This window comes from Leptodactylus fuscus, chromosome 10, assembly GCF_031893055.1.
Source record: "Leptodactylus fuscus isolate aLepFus1 chromosome 10, aLepFus1.hap2, whole genome shotgun sequence".
Lineage (NCBI taxonomy): Eukaryota > Metazoa > Chordata > Amphibia > Anura > Leptodactylidae > Leptodactylus > Leptodactylus fuscus.
The window spans coordinates 22,859,937-22,879,149 of record NC_134274.1 but is presented as its reverse complement, the minus strand read 5'-3'; the positions used below and the strand labels follow the sequence as shown (position 1 = coordinate 22,879,149).

Genomic DNA, 19,213 nt, shown 5'->3' with positions numbered 1-19,213 from the left:
CATCTCTTATAGGTCTGGATAAGCAAAAGATTTCTCCAGACTTAGCAGAGTGTATTTGAGTGTATTTTTTTTCTGGTCAGAGTTCATGCTCACACGAGCCCTTGTACTGTGGTGAAACCAGATACTGTGATCCTCTAATGAACCTGACACGCTCTCTTTGGTCTATAGAGGTGATACATTGTGATTTTTGGTTACCTAGAATGGCTGACAATGAATGGGAGGATGTGAGTGAAGAGTACGGCTCTGCTTACCATGTGGTCTTTTCTCTGGAGAACTTAATCCCTGGCACTTTTCCCATCCGTCTCACCATCATACGTAGACGGTTGTTCCCGGTGAGGACTTTGACAGCACTTCCCATGGTTATACTTTCTAAACTGATACCATTCACCTCTGCAATCTTATCTCCAACACAGAGCCCAGCCATATCTGCAAATATAGATTGAAAATATATAATACCCAATGCTCTGCCTTGCAAACTTAGACTTGTTAACTTACGTAGGGGAAGACTAGTTTTTTGGTCACATTGGCCAACGGTCTTAAAGTTTTCAGAAACTATCCCAGCCAATTTGCGCATGTCTTGGCCTGACAAGGGGCTCACCTTACAAAAACCCAAAGTGGTCCCATCTAGTTTGGGGGTGGTTCCAAGGCAGCACAGGAATGACGTGGGCCTGGAGTCAAGACTTAAACATCCCTATATTACCAAGTATGATTCTAAACAAATTCTGTTTTCATGGATATGTTGCACAAAGACACAAGGACATGCTGGATTCTGTAAGTGTCTACCTTAGCCCCCTGTAAAAAAATCTGTAACAGGACCTCCACCTACCATGCATCATTTATAGGACTGGTCTACGTACATGTGGCAGATTAGTCTTTTGGTCTCTACTAGGCTCTATGACCCTCTTGGAACCATATGGATCATATGGTGGTGGAGATAACCTCTATGGATGAGTTCGAGGTTGTTACTGCTTTTTTTTTACAAGGACTGAGTCTTGATGTGTTTTCTTGTCATGTCTGAACTGTGTCTAGTAATTTTTTCCCAGATGGCTAGGCACTTCTTACTGTTTAATTATAGTGTAGCATACCTGTTGACCTCTTCGTTGTGCTGGGTGTAGTGCTCTCCTGGTAACAATTGTTGTTTGCGCCTACACCCAAGTCAAGATGCCAATGGGGAAGTGTGGCCCAAGTGTTATGTCCATTTGGGGTAAACATATCATTAGGCTATAAGTGTGTTATAATGTATTGTTCATATTGGTATGCCATACTGCTCATGTATGTGGAGTTATGGAATAACAAAAGGGGTTGCCTTTCACATCACGGGCGAGGGAGTGTACTAGTTGCATAGTGCGTGTCCCTAGTGGGTTGTTGGAAGTGACGCCGCCAGGGAAAGGACCATGTGGTATGGTGGGTTGGCCCATGAGAGCTGTTGTGACTCCATGAGGGAGATTGTAAGGATTATATGGAGAGAGTATTCTCCTAATAAATACAACTACATGACAGACCCAGAGCTAGAGACCACCTAAGGCCTGAGGACAGTCCAGAATAGATCAAGTTAAGGTCAGTACAAGTGATATAGACGGAGAATAACTCCTATAATGGACAGTCACTATGGCCTCCTGTTTTTGAGAGACTATTCTATTGTAGTATGTAACGTTCAAGTACTTTGTCATAACTCAGTTAAGGAGCCTTTGCAGCATGTTTTTAGCATCTACTTAGCAGATCCATTCACCAGATGAAAATGGATGCAAACAGATAACCAACATTAAAAAAAATGGATGCAAAAAAAATATTATTAAAAACTGAATAAAAAAGGAAGGCTACATTTGTCCATCTCGTAGTGAATATGGTAGGGGCAGTAGCTCCTGGCATCTAAGTAACCAATATCTTAGGAGTCCCTCTCCTTGCACACTGTTCAGGCCAGGAAATCCGACCAACACACTGACCGAGCTTCATGGGTGAAACTCCATCGTGTAAATCTAGGCTTAGAAGGCTCACTTCAATGTAATGTGATTCTTACAATCATATCAGGACACAACTTAGACTGTTCACATAATGTACTAGTTGCACTCAAATATAGTAATGTACAAAAGTTCTAGGCAGGAGTGAAAAATGCTACAAAGTAAGAGTACAGAAAGTAAGATTGCTTTCAGAAATGGAAGGGTTAATCGATTATTTGTGCCAATTAACAAAATGGAATGATTGAAGAAAAGAGAAATCTAAATCCCATCAATATTTAGTATCACCTTTGCTGTCCATCAATTCCATACAGCTGTCCTTAAAAATGGCAAAATTTGCCACATTGATGGGTAAAGTATCAGACACTACAAGTACAAAAAACGACACCCCCATCAGACACACAAGTTATGTCCATATATCTTACCAGCACTACTTCCTTCTTCCACTTTGCTGACAAATATCCCCAGCCCATGTTCTGAACCTCCTCGAATACTGAAGCCCAATCTTCCATCCGGAGTTTTGTCCACTGTGATAGCGAGGATTGAATCACTTTCATCACTGGTGGCTGCAGTATAGTATAGGGATCAATAGAGTCAGGTTTTTATTTAGTATTTTTATCTTTACAAAACAGTCAAGAAATTTCTAGCAAAAGTAAATAAATAAATGAATGAATGAAAGAAAAAAAAATTCATATAGAAGCAAGCAGTATCTGAATGCACACTAAAGCCGGAAATACATGAGAGATTATGCTGGGTTTACATCAGGAGCGTAACTAGCAAAGACTGGGCCCCACAGGAATCTTTCGACTACCCCACCCCCTTCCTAACATGGTACAGCACCCCTTTTACTAGCGCACCCTTTACTGGCCCCACACAGCAAAAGACTCCCTTTGATTGCTCTAAGGGAGCATTCACATGGCGTAACGTCCCGCGAGATTTGGCACGTGTACGCCGCGTGACCCTTTGTGTGCCGTACACGCTCCCATTCATTTCAATGGGAGCGGGGAGCGTATGCGCCGCTCTAGTTTGCGGCCGTGCATTTATTCACGGCCACAAACTAGCGCGGCGCATACGCTCCCCGCTCCCATTAAAATGAATGGGAGCGTGTACGGCACGCAAAGGGTCACGCGGCGTACACGTGCCAAATCTCGCGGGATGTTACGCCGTGTGAATGCTCCCTAACACAGTATAACGCCCCATTTTCACATTGTATAATTTCCCACAGTGGCTCCAACACACAGCATAATGTCCCATAGTGGCCCCTGCACACAGCATAATGTCGCATAGTGGCCCCTTCACACAGTATAATGTCGCATAGTGGCCCCTTCACACAGTATTATGCCCCATAGTGGACCCTTCACACAGTATAATGTCGCATAGTGGCCCCTTCACACAGTATAATGTCCCATAGTGGCCCCTTCACACAGTATAATGTCGCATAGTGGCCCCTTCACACAGTATTATGCCCCATAGTGGCCCCTTCACACAGTATAATGTCGCATAGTGGCCCCTTCACACAGTATAATGTCCCATAGTGGCCCCTTCACACAGTATAATGTCCCATAGTGGCCCCTTCACACAGTATAATGTCGCATAGTGGCCCCTTCACACAGTATAATGTTGCATAGTGGCCCCTTCACACAGTATAATGCCGCATAGTGGCCACTTCACACAGTATAATGTCGCATAGTGGCCTCCATACAATATAATGTCCCATAGTGGCCCTTGCGATATTTGTTACAAATATTGAAAAAAATTTATAGGTTTCAACATTTTGGGGGTTTACCACCCATGAGCTATTATTCCCAGGGTATAATGAGCAAAGGTCCAAGGAAGATGAGCAAACATAAATTACAGCATTACTCACCTCTCCTGGACTCCAGCACCAGTGCATGGGTCTCTTTAATGATGCCACAGACTGTTGAGGCCTGTAATTGGTCAGTGTGACCCACGTGAGGACCACCTCACCATGTAATGTTGTTGAAGAGGTCCAAAGATCGGCATTAGAGCCCAGGAGAGGTGAGTAATGCTGTTTGTTTGTGTTTGATCACCTCCCCCGGACCTCTATTCATTATAATCTGGGGTCTGTAAAGATCCTAGAGTATAATAGCAGTTTTGTTTTGGATGTGTTTTGGTTGAATGAAGCAACCAGGTGAACCTCGAGATGAATCTCCTAACAAATTCTCTAAGTGCTGTGGCTTACTTACCGATCCCTGTTCCTGCCCCCAGCCGTCTTTGTTTTTCCCTTCAGCCTCCAGGAGGTCCTGTGTGCCACACTGAAGGTGAAGCGGAGGCCCCCTGAAGCTATGAAGGCGAAGCAGAGGTGGCCTTGGGTAGGAGCAGGTATTGCTAAGTAAATAAGGGCTGTTACCTGCTGCTGTGATCAGCGCCCTACAGCTGCTACAGGGATTTTCTGGGCTGACAATATCGATGACCTATCCTAAGGATATCATCAATATAAAATCTGTGATAGTCTGACAAGCAGCATCCCCATCAATTAGCTGTTCTTAGCATCTGATACACAGAGAATGGGGCAGGACGCAGACAGCTCCTTTCTCTGTGTAGTGGCCAGATCAGGTTACTACAGATCAACTCCAGGTCATAAGAATGAGAGCTAAGCTACAATGACTCAGTTTAGCCACTACCTAGAAAACAAAAATGTCTTCCTCCTGTTTCATTCTCTGTGTATCAGCGGCTGGGAACATCTGATCATTGTGGGGTTCTGACATTTTACACCCCCAATCTCATATGGATGACCTATCCTTAGGTCATCAATAATTTTAGTATGGAAAATCCCTTTATAAAACCATAAGGTTAATATTAAGAAAATACTTTGCTGAAGGTATATATATTACTTAGTTGGCTTACACCAAGGTTGGCATAAAATATGGTACATATTAAACCAAACAATAGAGTATTATGGTGTGTCTTATAGGGTGAGCAACGATAGGATGTCTTCTCCATAATAAACCTATTATAGTCACTAATTTCATGCAATCTGTTTTCTCCTATTTCGTCATAATAAAGGGGTTTTTAGCCCCAAATTGATTTTTCATACTGCTGACCTATCTACAGTATAAGGCATTAGTTTGTGAGCTATGAAGGTCCAGACCCAGACCCGTCTGCTCCAGTAGCCTCCAGGTGCCTGAAGCTGGTGCAGTTCCCAGGGAGAATGTGCAGACGGCTCCTATTCAAGTAATAGAATCAGATCTCTGCCACCACCGCTATACAGTGGATGGGGCTACAGCACTGCTGCTATTACTTCAATAGAACCAGCCTGCACATGCTCCCTGTCCACTGCAGCAGATTCTGGTGCCTGGAGTCTGTCGGAACAGCTAGTGCTTTTGGGGTCTGGATTTTGGACCCCTACAGATCACCTATAGTGTGGGTAGGTCATCAATGCAAAAAAAAAAAAAAAAAAAGAAAGACCCTTTTAAAATAAGAACTATCCAGACAAAACACTAAATGATGTAAAGAAAACACCCAAGAACGTACCTTCTAGGGGAGAATTTATTAATATCACCCTTCCCATAGGAGATGTGGCTCGCAACCCTTTAGGATGGCCATTTCCGGGTCTGTTTAGCTTTCGAAATAAGTGGCGAGCCCGAATTGAGGAGTCTCTTCTGGAACTACTGGGGAAGTCATCATTGGTCATCTCATTGTCATCCACTTCAATAGCATGTGCCATGGCGGCGGAACGTGAGGGCAAGTCATAGGGATCCTAGAGTCTGATAGATGCTGAGCGTGAAGAAGTTTCTGTGCGCTTGCAAATAAGAAATCCCTTCATGTCATCTCCCACCAGAAGAGATATATGCTGAACATAGTGAGATGAAGCATGTCTTCAGGCCATGAATCGAAATTCTGTGTTTGCCATTGTAAATAACATTCAGCAAATGATGACCATGACCTAAACTGGCAGAATAGAAAACATTGGCGTGTTAAAGTCTGTACATTTCATATGTGCAGTATCAGTTCTGTCAGTATTACTGGTCTGTCCCATCTGAGGACACCATATGATAGACGGGAGACTCTGAGGTCAGCAAAGTAAAAAGTTGGTTAAAGGTTTCCCACCAAAGCAGATCAGAGTGCGTATGGCGGCAAACACGCCAACAGGGTTATATAGAACTCCAAGTGTGGGGTTCTGTGTATAGAGACAAAAGAAGTCATTCCTACACTTACTGAAATAAGCAAGACGGAATGGAAAGTATCTATGGACAGACTTCCTTAGTAGCAAGACAGTAAATTTGCTAGAAGGGAGAGACCTAGCGGCAGGAACTTGAGATTGGATTTTCGAACAGAAGGCAGCCATATTTATAATAAAAGTGCATTACATTTTGGTCCAGAATCACATGCACTATGAAATGAGACTAAGTTGTCTGAAAAGATAATGAGCATTTAACTAGCTGCTTATTCTCCGTTCTATATATTTTGTCATCCAATCTCTGTAGGTAAGTATCTGATGCACCCGCCTGTAGATTGTAGCTCTGTAAGGAACGCCAGGTCACCTGTAGATGCGGCACTTCTGGAAGATATACCAGGCCACATGAATTATTTATAAGGGATTCTGGCTTCCTGTGCACCGCGAGTAAGGAGAGCTGAGGAGCAGATGCGTATTTGTTTCCAAAATGTGCATTATGCCTCACTTGTGACATAAGGCCAAATGAAACGTCTTTATTAGATATGAACAAATAATAGTAATAAAGATATATCAATATAAAAAGCAAACAAATAACTACTATGTATCTACGTCGACTCCATCCATAATGACATAAACATTTCCATCCATGATATACTGGTAATTAATATAATACGATATAACAGTATATTACAAATTCTGCTGTATATATATATATATATATATATATATATATATATATACTGAATATGTAGCAGTAAGAGCTTTGTGTGCTGCAAACTCCCATCTGTGCAGAATGACAGGCCTGGATCATATGACAGGTTGTTGTTACACTTCATAGCACTGTATAACAAATACAATGGATAGAAGCTGTTTAACCTGTTCCTTCCCATTCAGCCCATATGAGAATATTCTCCTCCACTGATCTGTCCTATGTTGTATCCCTAAAGTCCATAGACTGAAGCATCATGGTTAACCAAAAATAATATCAAGGCACACTTAGTATATAGAATATAGAAGCCCATTAAATGTACTATCCATAGATACAATCAATTTGCAGAAACTCTCCCAAATGTGTTGTTGCCTAAAAGACTCTGATATTTTACAGGAGAGGATGCCTAATGTAGCAGAGCTGAGTTAGATATCACAAAATGATATCAGTGGTTTTATATAGGACTGCAGGTAAACATGTTCCCTTATTTACCATTAACAATAGATGGAATATTACAAGATGTCACTTGCGTCTCGGTGTGGTCTCATATATCCAGTGATCTAGCACAGTTTTCTTCGGGTATTGTTAAACCAGATCAAAAAATATCGACTGCAACATTTTCAGGTTGACTCTTCTGTTGATAGACTGACATTGTCCAATGTAAGGGTTTCAGCACTTCGGATAGCCAAATACTTATCAGTTGTGTCCGGTTCAAGCATAAGACAACCGACCAGACCCAATAGATATATAATGTGTGTGTATATATATATATATATATATATATATATATATATATATATATATATATATTAGTCGCTTAGGTTAGGGCTACACTGTGTTGTGTGATAAAAAGTTGCAAAGAAATTGCACAACAAAAATTTCTCTATTGTGTGGTATCATGTAACTGTAACTAAACGTTATATGAAAATCAGCCCTGCTACTTCTGTAATAATAAATGACAAATATTCAAGCAAATATGAATGTGTGCATGTGCACAGCTATTATGTGTCTATCTTTTAGTAGGTTTTGTTACTTGATCTTAGTTAACTCTTCTGTTTCCATAGACAACAACAGAAGTTGAAGTTGGGAAATGGGAGGCAAAATTTCTAATTCGAAACCTATCCACACACATTACTTTGGGCTACACTATACACTTCCATACCTACACGGTGCCAGTTCCTACAGTTTGACATAAACTCATATAGACTATAACCTTTTACATTGTCTTAAAAGTTGCACTGCTTCCCCATTATTCTTGTAAATTCTTTAAATTCCTTCCTGTTCCAGAATTAAACACTTGGTATTATTATGTGTTCATACTTGAGCTAGAACTTTCTTAGGATATTCTGCGATTACTTCCTATTCTAGTGTCCTGTACATTGTATCATTCTGTGTTCAGATTCCTGGATTGAGCCAGAACTTTCTTAAAATATCCTTTAGATTTCCTCCTATACTGGCATCATGCACTTTGTATTTGTTTGTTCAAAGTTGTGGATTAAGCCAGAATTTTCTTTGGCTATTCTTTAGATTTCTTCCTATTCTAGCATCATATACATTGTATCACTGAGTGTTCAGGCTCCTGGATTGAGTTAGAATTTGGGATATTCTTTAGGTTATTTCTTATTTTAGCATCATGTACATTGTATCATTGAGTGTTCAGGCCAGAACTTTGGATATTCTTTAGATTACTTCATATTCTAGCATCATATACATTGTAGCAGTGTTTGTTCAGGCTCTTGGATTGAACCACAATTTTCTTTGGCTATTCCTTAGATTACTTCCTATTCTAGCATCATGTACATTGTATCATTGTGTGTTTAGGGTAATCGACTGAGCCAGAACTTTCTTTGCAGAGATGAATAGACAGAATGTAGCATCAGGTCGCTACATTCCTAGGCAGCTTGTTTACAGTGTTGCTTATTTATTTTACACTGTATCAATGCAATAAATGTAACAATATTAATAAAACACGAATAGTTAGCTCTGTGAAGGTAAATATATCAGTGTAGTAGTCTGCAGAGCATCACTACAACACGTTGGTTGCAAACTATCACTATTACACAGAAATGCATTGGGGCTCAGGAATAAAACACATTATCACTGATACTAATGCCAGCCTTGTAACATAGGTAACCATGTAGCACATGAAATGAAGCTCAGGAATCAGTTATGGTACAAACAGTCCATCCAGAACAGTCACTTACTTTACATTTGTCCTTGCAGATGGATATCCTGATGCTGTGCTGCCTCCACTGACTGCTGTTACATCACAAGCCTGCACTGTACATGTGTAACATGACTGGTCCACTCCAGCGCCCTCTAGTGGCATTCATCAAGTAGTAGGAGGAGCAATAGGTGGCAGACTTTTTACAAGCAAGATTGCAAGAATTTTTACATTGTGCACAGGCATTTGTGTAGAAGATGATTTGTAATACAAGATAGACATTAATGCTAAGGAAGGTGAAATACAGAACGTGAACCCCTGGAGATAGTAGTCTAAAATTGCTTTGTGCATGCAATATTATGGACACATGGCATTATGTTAACCATTTTGATCAGTATATCTAGTACTGGTTCTCACTTTTGGCTCAGATCTGCATCTGTTACCCTAACAATAAAACCGCAGAGACCCATTGGCGACGACACCTGCTTAGCTCCTGAGACAGAATCCTGCTGCACCTCGATCAGTAACTCTGCCCCATCGTGTGCGGTACATGAAAGAAATCTCCAATTCAAGAAAAGATTTTTACATGTAAAATATCTTTGGGGTAAGGTAACGTAAGCAGAGAGTAGCTAACTTTTCCAATCCATTAGTTGGATTACAGCGTCTTGGATGAATGATCCAGGTCTTATAAATTAGTCATGTGACTCCCACTAACATCTCAAGTGCAATGCATTCTCAGACACAGGCATACAAAGCAGTGATCTCTTCTCCAATCCAAGACACGTGCAATCTTTTACTGTCTGTCCTCTGTATAGCATGCCTGATGCACTATTATAGCTTTTAACTAAAATTATGGGATGGGAATATAACTTGCTCTATTGTGTTGCGGGCAGACAGATTGAAGCCATGTTGGATTGTTGTATCAGCCTGACCAGAAAGCTACTATGCGCTGCATACAGATGCAATGGCTTAGCTGGGATGGAAGGGGGCGCTTGGGGCAGGAAGGGGAGGGCCTCATGTTTTTGGGTCAGTTTCTTCATACTTAAATTTTATTTTATTAATTTAGAAAAATTGACAATAACAAAATATATTCCAATCAGAAATATCAATGCAATATCAAGTATATACGGTAAAATATTTGTAATATTATTATTATTATTATATATAGCCTGTAGTGCTGATTGTAGTAATATAAAGGCATAAATACTTCTATAGGCTTCTGATTTATAGGTTAAGCACACGATCCTTTATATATATAATCCTGATTTCTTAATATACTGCAATGAACTCCAGGTTTTAGCCCAGCCAATGTTTTTGCATTGTAGCCAGTTCTCCCCCATTTATATCCAGAGTATCAGGCACTGCGGCTGCTATAGGCCCCAACAACACAGGGGAACGCATTGCACTTAGACATACGATGTAGCAAATACTGACTATAGACAGCAGAAGGGGGTGCAGGTAATTAATTTATGCCCCTAAGTTTTACTATAGAGCCCCATGGTCACCCTTGTGTGCTTTATTACTTCTCAGTGCTATTTCTTTTTGTATTATTCCTGAACTATGATACCAGATGTGCATTATACCTGCAAATGACATCATTATATGTTTTTCTCTTATCTGTAATGTCATCATTTATTTAATGACCTTTTATGTGTGTTATTCCTGTGCTATAATATCATAGTATTGTGTATTGTGTTGTGACATCACTATTTGTACCATGAATTAGACTGAAATTACTTTGTGTCTTATCCCTGTACTGTGACATCACTATACTAAGTGTTATCCCTATACTGTGACATCACTATATATAATACCCCTGTACTGTGACATCACTATATATAATACCCCTGTACTTCGACATCACTATATAATACCCCTGTACTGTGACATCACTATGTGGCTTATTCCTGTTCTGTTACATCAGTGTGTTCATTATCCTTGTACTGTGACATCACACTGTACATTCTCCCTCTGCTGTGACATCACTATGAGCATTATCCCGGTACTGTGACATCACTGTGTACATTCTCCTTCTACTGTGATATCATTACGCACATTATCTCTTCACTGTGACATAAATGTGATGATTATTCTTTTACTGTGACGTCACTGTGTACGTTGTCCTTATACTGTGACATCACCATGTACATTTCTCCTGTACTGTGACATCACCGTGAGCATTATTTTTGTGTTGTGACATCACTGAGCATTATTCCTTAACTGTCATATCATATAGAGCATTATGCTTGTACTATGACATCACTTTGAGCATTATTCTATTGGACCCCCCTTCTGGCTACCACTGCCACAGACCTCACTACATGGGTTGGACTTATCTACTTTCCATCATTCTTGAATTAATTCTTCTTCATGTTGTAAGACCTGCGCATCCCATAACAGCCTATAAATACCCATTAAATGAAAGAATTCATACAAATTCAGCTAGGCCTCATCTCTCCAGGTTCTCCACAGCAGTGGCATAGTCTTATGAAATGTCCATAGGGAAAAATCACATCTTGCTGATGGTGATCTGAGATTTGGAGTGCAAGTGTATACTGTACTGAGATCCATATTTATTAGTAACCATATAAGCATTCTCTCTATTGCTCCATGGTCAGCTTCATTGTGGTCTTCCACTTCTCTCTTTGTTCTTCTATCTGGTGCTGGACTGAGACAGAGTAGGGCCTTGTTGTGCTGTCCATGTTCTTCATCTCATAACACCATATATAGAAGAAAAAGCTAAATTTCAGCCATCATCTTGCACATGGATTGGATGGTATACAGCTTAGGAGCATAGGGGTTGGAAAATAGACACATTGGAACAGATTTAATGAAGACCCTAACTAGTGCAGGACATGACTACTGTCTATAGAGGCCCATGCACCTAAATGGGGATCTACGCCAGTTCCGCTAGATGCCCCCAAGAAACTGGCATAGAGGGATTGATAAATTTCCCTCATTATCAGGCAGCTGCTTCACATATGTTACAATAGGCTTCAAACAAGCTTGCCACAGAGTGCATGCGATAGAAGATTCCCAGTGGAAGAGAGATCTTTACTATGATCACCCAGAGAGTGAAGCCATAAAACGACTGTTCTATCTGGCTCACCAAGTGTGGCCGGGTACCATAGGCGTATAAAATCCAGACCTGCGGATCATATAAAGCAATTGTGTTATAGTAAGTATAACATATGGATACCACCAAACATTGATAATTCTCTCTACTCACAATGGACTTAAAGTGCAGTTGGCTCAACATTGAGACTTTATTGTCATAGAAAGAATGGCTTGAACTTGGTTTGAAAATTAAACAAGAGTTGATATAAACTGGGTAAAAATTCAGTTTTATGACATTTTTAGATTTAGATTTTTGTCAGATTTAGTGGCTCTTGGCTATAGGATTCCTCTCCCACCCTATGGTGTTTTTATAGAACAGTGCTGATAAGAGGGAAGGGAGAACTATGCAGCTAGCTATCCACAGCTGCACAGTTCTCACAATGATCAGGCAGTGCACTTTATGAGTTCCCTGTCTGATCAGGTCTACTTTAAGATGCAGGAACGTTTTAGACAGGTGGTATGAAAATACGCCAGATTTATCAAAGTGGCTGATGTTGGGTATTCCCTTTTAGGCAGGGGACCCATGTTACGAAAACGCAGCCTTTTTTTTGTGTTTTACATTACCTGCAAAGTGGATGGGATTCTAGCTGATCCCATTCACACATTGCAGAAAATAAAATCTGCAGTGGAAATTCTGTGATTTCAAAAATGCTCATATTTTGGAAATTGTGGCATGTCAATGATACCTACAAAAAAGCTGGTGTCTACCATAGATGCAGAAAGTCCACTTAGGAAAACTCTGCAGACTTTACGTGAAAAATGCTGCAGAAAATACACAATACTTTTCCGCCATGGTCTTTTCCGCATCATTTTTTGGCTGCAGATCTTTACTGGTTTACCTAGCCTAAGTGAGTTTTTTACACTATTTTGACCAATGGTGGTACAGTTAAGCCCCCCATCCTTGTTCAGTTATGCCCACCCACATGTCAAAAATTTTATCCCAAACTAGATGCGCCACATTATACTAGAGATGTGCCACTCTGCAGCAAAAATGGGCCAAAGATATGCTATGTTTCTACATATCAAGAGCCCTTAATTTGTACTTACCGATATATTATAGCAGATTAGTAGGATTGATATATTCTGCAGAATCTTTCTTCTGGTTCTAAAAAATGGCACTTTGTCCTCTTCCTTAAACACCTGCTTATTTTGTGGAACGTCTACCACACTGGTTGTAGACTGCAGATTCTTCGGCATATCCATATGCAGGTCCAACAAATTTTTGGAGCTCTTTATACTTGCCCTGTGCTCCGAGTTTAAGCTTATGTGGTCATACTCAGTGGGCAAGTTGGTTGCCCCATGTTTTATGCTCTCGGCAGCTGATGCTCGGGATATAGAGTAGATCCAGACATTGGTCTTATTCTGTGCTGGTCCAGAATAAAGGGCTTCTGTTATAAAGAGATTTTGGCCAAGGACCTGAACAGTTTTGCAGAGAGAAAAACAGAGATCCAGGATGTATAGGTTTCCTTCAATATGAAGGAAGAATATGGCCACCAATGAGAAAACTGATACCAGTAATGGACCACAAGAACTTCCCATGAGAAGAGTTATGTCTAGACTTCTCACCACGCTCTTAGACATGTCATCGAAGCGAAAGCCTTTCTGCAGCCTGCATGCTACAATGCCAATGACAGAGGCGATGAACATGGCAGATAGGAGGACTGAGTTGAAAAGGTAGTAGATACGCAACGCCTCTGGAACAGTCCCAGGGGATTTAGCAAGGACACCAAAGCTGATCATGACCCCAAAAGTGGCTGAGATGGCAAATGCTCCCAAAATCAGACCTACAAATGCTCCGTTAATATGAAGGCTGCCCTTGCTGTGTCCGGAAACTGCTGCGGTACAACTCGTCTTCCCGGTGTTCTTCCAGATGACGTACAGCATTGTAGATGAGAAGAGACTGAACTCAATATTGAAAGGGTGCAGGTAGTCTGCGCCTTCGGAGAAGATGTGGCACAAGTCCGTGGTGCAGACACAGCTGTTTGTGTGGAGCCCAGCAGCTGAAATGTGGACATAGTAGTCATTTAAAGGGAGTCTGTTACCAGAATCCATCATATCAACCCAGTCCGGGGGACCACCGATGAGACAAGGTGAGTATAACTAGGTGTTATTTATACTCGTCTCCCTTGGACCTCCACTTATTATGCTTAGAGGCCTTGGGAGGTCCCATAGTACAATAATAGTACTTCTGGATTGTGCCGAACAAGTTCGACCCAAACTGCCCAAGACTACACCTCACGAATATCTTAGCGGTGCACCCATCTCTATTGCTGACACATCACTATCTTTGTCAACATGCAAATAAGCTCTTTGGAGCAATGAGGGTGTTACCAATATAGGTCACCCCCTACCCTGAGTATCTGCTGGGCTGGCTTGATATTCTGGATCCCTTGATGATAAAAAAAAACCCCAGGCAATGCTAATCAACAAAGACCATTCTAGAATAATGCAACTTTATCACCAAAAGTCCTGAAGACAATCTTAAAATGACAATCTTACGTTCCAGGATGTTCATCTTTTTTTTCTGGATATCATAAATTTCTTGCAAGTGCTTCATAGACTCATCCAGGACAACACTCATCCACATCAAAATATTTGTAGCTAGGGCATGCATAAGGCCGAACCTACAAGTAAGAAGAGGATGCACTATAATAGCAGTGCAGTTAGTACTACTTGTCCCTATATACTTGAACAATATTCTTGTTCTTGCACCAAAAGCAACGCCTAGACATGGTCTGATAAATAGTGAAAGCTGCTGATGTAATAAAGCTGGCCTGCGCTGATGACATCATCAATGGTAGCTTTCATTTATACTGGTTCTCTCATTCTCTGTATGTGTATGATGGTTATGAACTTTTCTGGGGACCACAGGATGGGAGGGATTAGGATGAAAACCTAGGCTACCTGATGCCATGCTGCAACATCGAAATTTGCAACATCCTGACTTACGCTAAGTTCACACTAATGTTCCAGTCCTTTGGGTCCGCATGGGGACCCATAAAACGGAGACCCTGTCCACTTAAAAAGTGGTGACACGTGGCAACCCACGGACTCCATAGACTATAATGGAGTCCGCCTGGTTTTCGCCAATTTTATGCAGAAACAGGCTGGAGGCTCCTTGTAGGACTTATCTCTCTCGATTCTGTGGCAAAGTCTCCTACACTAGTGCAAATTCAGCCTAAGAATAGAAGTGAATACATGAAACCATACATATTTTACCATAATGGCATCTTTCTTGGTTCCAGAAGGTGATAATATCCTTTACGCTAAATGTTCAGAAACATTCAAAAGTAATATAATGTAGTAAATAGAAGACAGAAATAAAAGAGGAGGGGGGGGGGGTGAAGCTGCAGGATCTTGCACAGTATTAGAATTAAAAATGCATGTCATATAATTGGTTTACAGTACACACAGCTCTGACATTATAACAGGTTTACACCTCATATTTGGACTACATTGGAGGTATAAGTTAGGAGTACTCTTTGACTGTATACCATGGATGGAAGCCTCCGACCTATGCCGTTGTATTGCATTATTCATTGACTTCCAGTGTGAAAGACATACACCATTCTTTTATGTGTAGGAAAGTATAGTACACACTATTTTTAATATACACAGGGTATATACTTTGGACTACTGTATACAAAAGGGACGCGTGAATTGAGTCTTAGCCTGAACTCTCCTGGTCAGACAAAACCAACATTTCCAGATCCACTGCTTGGAAAGCCAACATTTCCAGCTGCATTTATTGGACGCCCAACATGTTATGGACTCCCGACTTTGGCTAATAACCTGTGCTGTAAAAATACAATTGGGCTAAGCAACTTTTATGATAGCCATCTATTGTGTAGACCACTTTTATCTGTGCAATAAACAATGGACTCTGCTATTCCATCGGGAAGACCATGAATGGACCGGCCTTGAAAACCATGTCATAAAGGATCTAAGCTTTACCCCCTGGGGATATTCTCCCAGATTTGTAAGATTCCTGTGACCTGTCCTGCTGGTCTGTTTGAGTGTTACAAGATGGATAGCTGTGGACGTGACTTGTGACTTATGCAGGGAAATATTGCCTATAAGGCTGTACCACTCAGACAGTATGTACCCATTCATATGATATAGAGCAGTGCATATTATAAGGGGCATACTTGGCACACGTGCACCGCACCATACCTGTTCAGCTGCTGCTTCTCCTGTATGCAGATTTTTGCATAAAATGAAAGTAGAGAAACCTTGAAAGGGGAAAAAAAAACAAGAAAATCAGGACAACACGTTCATGGAAGGCACTGTAAAGTTGCAGGATATATTGCAATGGTCACAAATTCTTATTTCATACACATTGTCCAGCATGAGAAAATAGAATTGCAGTATTTTTATTGGCTTAGAAACAGCGCCACTCCTGTCTATGGGTTGCTTCTGGTATTGCAGCATTGCTCTATTCATTTGAATATTACTGAGCTACACTACATTTTGATAATTGACAAAAATAAACTATTAAGACTTCTATTACTTTACAGCATTTTTCCCACACCTGCCTAAACCTTGTGCACAGCGGTATGTATATATAACTGTATATATAATGTTCTCTCTCACCTGTATTACGGTGAATACAGCCTGAACAATAGGGAATGAAGTCACCAATACAGAGGTACATTGATGCAGTTCATGGTAGTATCCAAGGGTTAAACAGTCTAGTACAAGTGTTGCCAGAGCAAAAAGACACAATCCACCTGCAGAAATATAGTCACGTTGGTTATACATGTTTATATACAGTTTATATAGTGAGTTATTCCTCGTGATTCCTCCTGTACACATGCATACTTAGCTCATATAAAGCTGGCGATGACATAAATAATGAGAAGTATTGTATTTGGCCTCCATATCAGTTCAAAAAAGTTAATAGAAACTGTTGATGGGTCTGTTATGATCCATTCTTATGTGATTTTTGTTGCCTCTCCTAGACTATATAATATTAATGCCTCCTATATTTCATCGGGTTATCTGCTTTGGACTATCCCTGTTTGGTTAGAGGAGTACCTGTGAAGATACGTTTTGCTTCGAGTGGTCCGGTCCAAAGATTAATTTTAGGCAAACTTGTTCAATATGAACCAAAGGCACTATTATCATAGTCTGGGGTCTCAGTATAAATAGAGGTGTGAAAACTTAAAAAAAAACAGTTCTCACTTGTACTAGGCATCATCATGGAATCCAGCGCTCCCTCGCATCCTCTTTTGGTGTCTTACGGCCTCCTGGGTGATCAAATGGGGTATATGATATCACCCAGGAGGCCAGAAGAGGACCATGAAAGACCAACAAACTAGTTTCGAGTTTGGGTCAAATCCATAACTTTTTGAAAATTCCAAAATGGAATCCAGTTTTATCTGAATTGGTGCACTCATGTCTACTGACAGCAAGTATTCATCTTCCTTACTGCACCACCATAGGAGAAATGAAGCATTACACAATTCCCCCAAAACGTTAATGAGCTGTCCTTGGGACCTATGGATGTGTCAGAGACATTTTTTGTAGCTGTTCTGGCTAATAGTTGAAAGTCTAGAGTAGAGGATGGCCCATTAGGTGAACTCAGAATTATTGAGAGAGGTGGCAAATATTGTTTTATTTTGCCAATAAGACCCATCTAATACCCTCAGGAGATGGTAATGTTTGACGCTTTCCAAACTACGTTGTAATAAAATTCCTAATATTTTGAGTAATCTTATCACAAATGATACGAATAACAGGGCACATACCCTTCAACCAGCTCGCTCCAGCCTGGTGATCTTGGTACATTTTTATTTTTTTATTCTTAGCAGATGTCCATGCAAACCACAGCATCCATGCCGAGGAGGTCAGCATGAGCACAGTGAGAAATCCCTGGACGTTGTGTGTTTGAGGGTTGTGATGACGCATCTCTGCCAAGAGGACGGCGCTGCCAAAGAAAGTCAAGAGTGCCAAGTAGAGTAATGAGAGAAGAATGGTCGTCCTTGGGTTGGCAGAGTGGTGCCACGTCTCTCTCTCATTCTCCGAACTGCTGACGCTAATGCTGGAAAACAGAGAATCCGGGGAACAAGTGGTGTCTCTGGGGGTGACATCCTGAACTTGGAAAGTGGTATCTTCACTGGTGGTCACAGTTGGGTTCATCATTCCATTAGTGATTGTTTCTTTTAGGATAAAAACATGTCGAATTAAAAAAATAAATAAATTATGAAGATACCGGTGTCCTGAACAATCTACTAACATGAGCAACTCTATCATCTACCCTTATCTATCTGATAGCATGGGAGAGAGTGCCATACATTAGGACCCAAACCATCTCCAGAAGGAAATTATTGCAAGGGCTCTTTCACATGAGAGTTCCTCAGACATTGTTTTAATGGCCAACACACGGCCCCATAAACGTTTAAGGAATCTACTCACGTGAAATAGAACCTAAAACAATAGAACCTGACATTTGTCGGGCCAAGTTCACGGATCCCTCCATAGACTCATGTCTTTGAGGGATTCGTGAAATTAGATTCCTCTTGGATGTGCACGTGGCCATGAAAAAGTGCAGACACCGATATTGTGAATGTAGTGTAAGGCTACACACACACTACAGTATGCATGCCAAGGATGATGAGAAAATGTACCAGACGGAACATGGATAGCCATTGTGTACAGTCCGTGCTTCTATGAACCCATACATTTCAATCAGTCTGGACTGCAAGATGGTCAGAAATAGGACCTGTCCTGAGTTTTGGTTCTGGGCTCCAAACCCCCTAGATGAACCTATGAAGAAACACAGTGATGTATATAGGGCCATGGAAAAGAATGGGTAAATAGGCTGTCTGTTAAAAAATATCACTTAGATGCTTTTGTTGCTACCGATCAGAACATGAAAGATGTTATTTTTGATCCAGGCTGTTGCAGCAGGTTGTTGGCTCTGTACTACAGTCTATTAATAGAATAAAATCTAGAATTGCTGTAGAATATACATAAAATTCTATATATTTCTAGTACATTGGAAGATGTTCCCAAAGTGCATACGGTTTACAACTGAAATTCGGATATAACCTTAGGAATGGGTTGGATTCCTAAGACTAGCAAAACTTTCAGCCATGAATCTGCCAGGTGTAAACATACCCTAACTA

The 19,213-nt window shown here is 40.8% G+C and overlaps 2 protein-coding genes across 2 annotated transcripts in view; both read right to left on the bottom strand.

The window, feature by feature from the left end:
* PDZD7 (PDZ domain containing 7) overlaps window positions 1-9,048 on the bottom strand; it is a 29,121-nt gene extending 20,073 nt beyond the window's left edge. Inside the window, exons 1-4 of the mRNA XM_075288223.1 lie at window positions 9,007-9,048; window positions 5,451-5,867; window positions 2,381-2,521; window positions 252-426 (exon numbers count right to left, since the gene is read on the bottom strand). Of these exons, the coding sequence (XP_075144324.1) occupies window positions 252-426; window positions 2,381-2,521; window positions 5,451-5,643 (509 nt within the window). The 5' untranslated portion in view covers window positions 5,644-5,867; window positions 9,007-9,048. The remainder of the gene's footprint in view (window positions 1-251; window positions 427-2,380; window positions 2,522-5,450; window positions 5,868-9,006) is intronic.
* A 2,880-nt stretch (window positions 9,049-11,928) lies between these two features.
* LOC142219054 (proton channel OTOP2-like) lies at window positions 11,929-18,227 on the bottom strand. The gene is made up of 6 exons (XM_075288011.1): window positions 17,834-18,227; window positions 16,677-16,813; window positions 16,257-16,315; window positions 14,583-14,707; window positions 13,131-14,083; window positions 11,929-12,114 (listed from the first exon to the last, which is right to left on the bottom strand). The coding sequence occupies exons 1-6, from the start codon at window positions 18,225-18,227 to the stop codon at window positions 11,929-11,931; spliced, it is 1,854 nt and encodes a 617-aa protein (XP_075144112.1).
* Window positions 18,228-19,213: the final 986 nt, after the last annotated feature.

Bases quoted from the DNA above. Each gene is read 5' to 3' on its own strand.
- LOC142219054 (XM_075288011.1), bottom strand. From the start codon at position 18,227: ATGATGAACCCAACTGTGACCACCAGTGAAGATACCACTTTCCAAGTT. The intron at 16,814-17,833 runs GTATGTGCCCTG...ATATTTCTGCAG, and splicing joins TGGAGCGAGCTGGTTGAAGG to GTGGATTGTGTCTTTTTGCT. The intron at 16,316-16,676 runs GTGAGAGAGAAC...TCCCCTTTCAAG, and splicing joins CTGTATTCACCGTAATACAG to GTTTCTCTACTTTCATTTTA.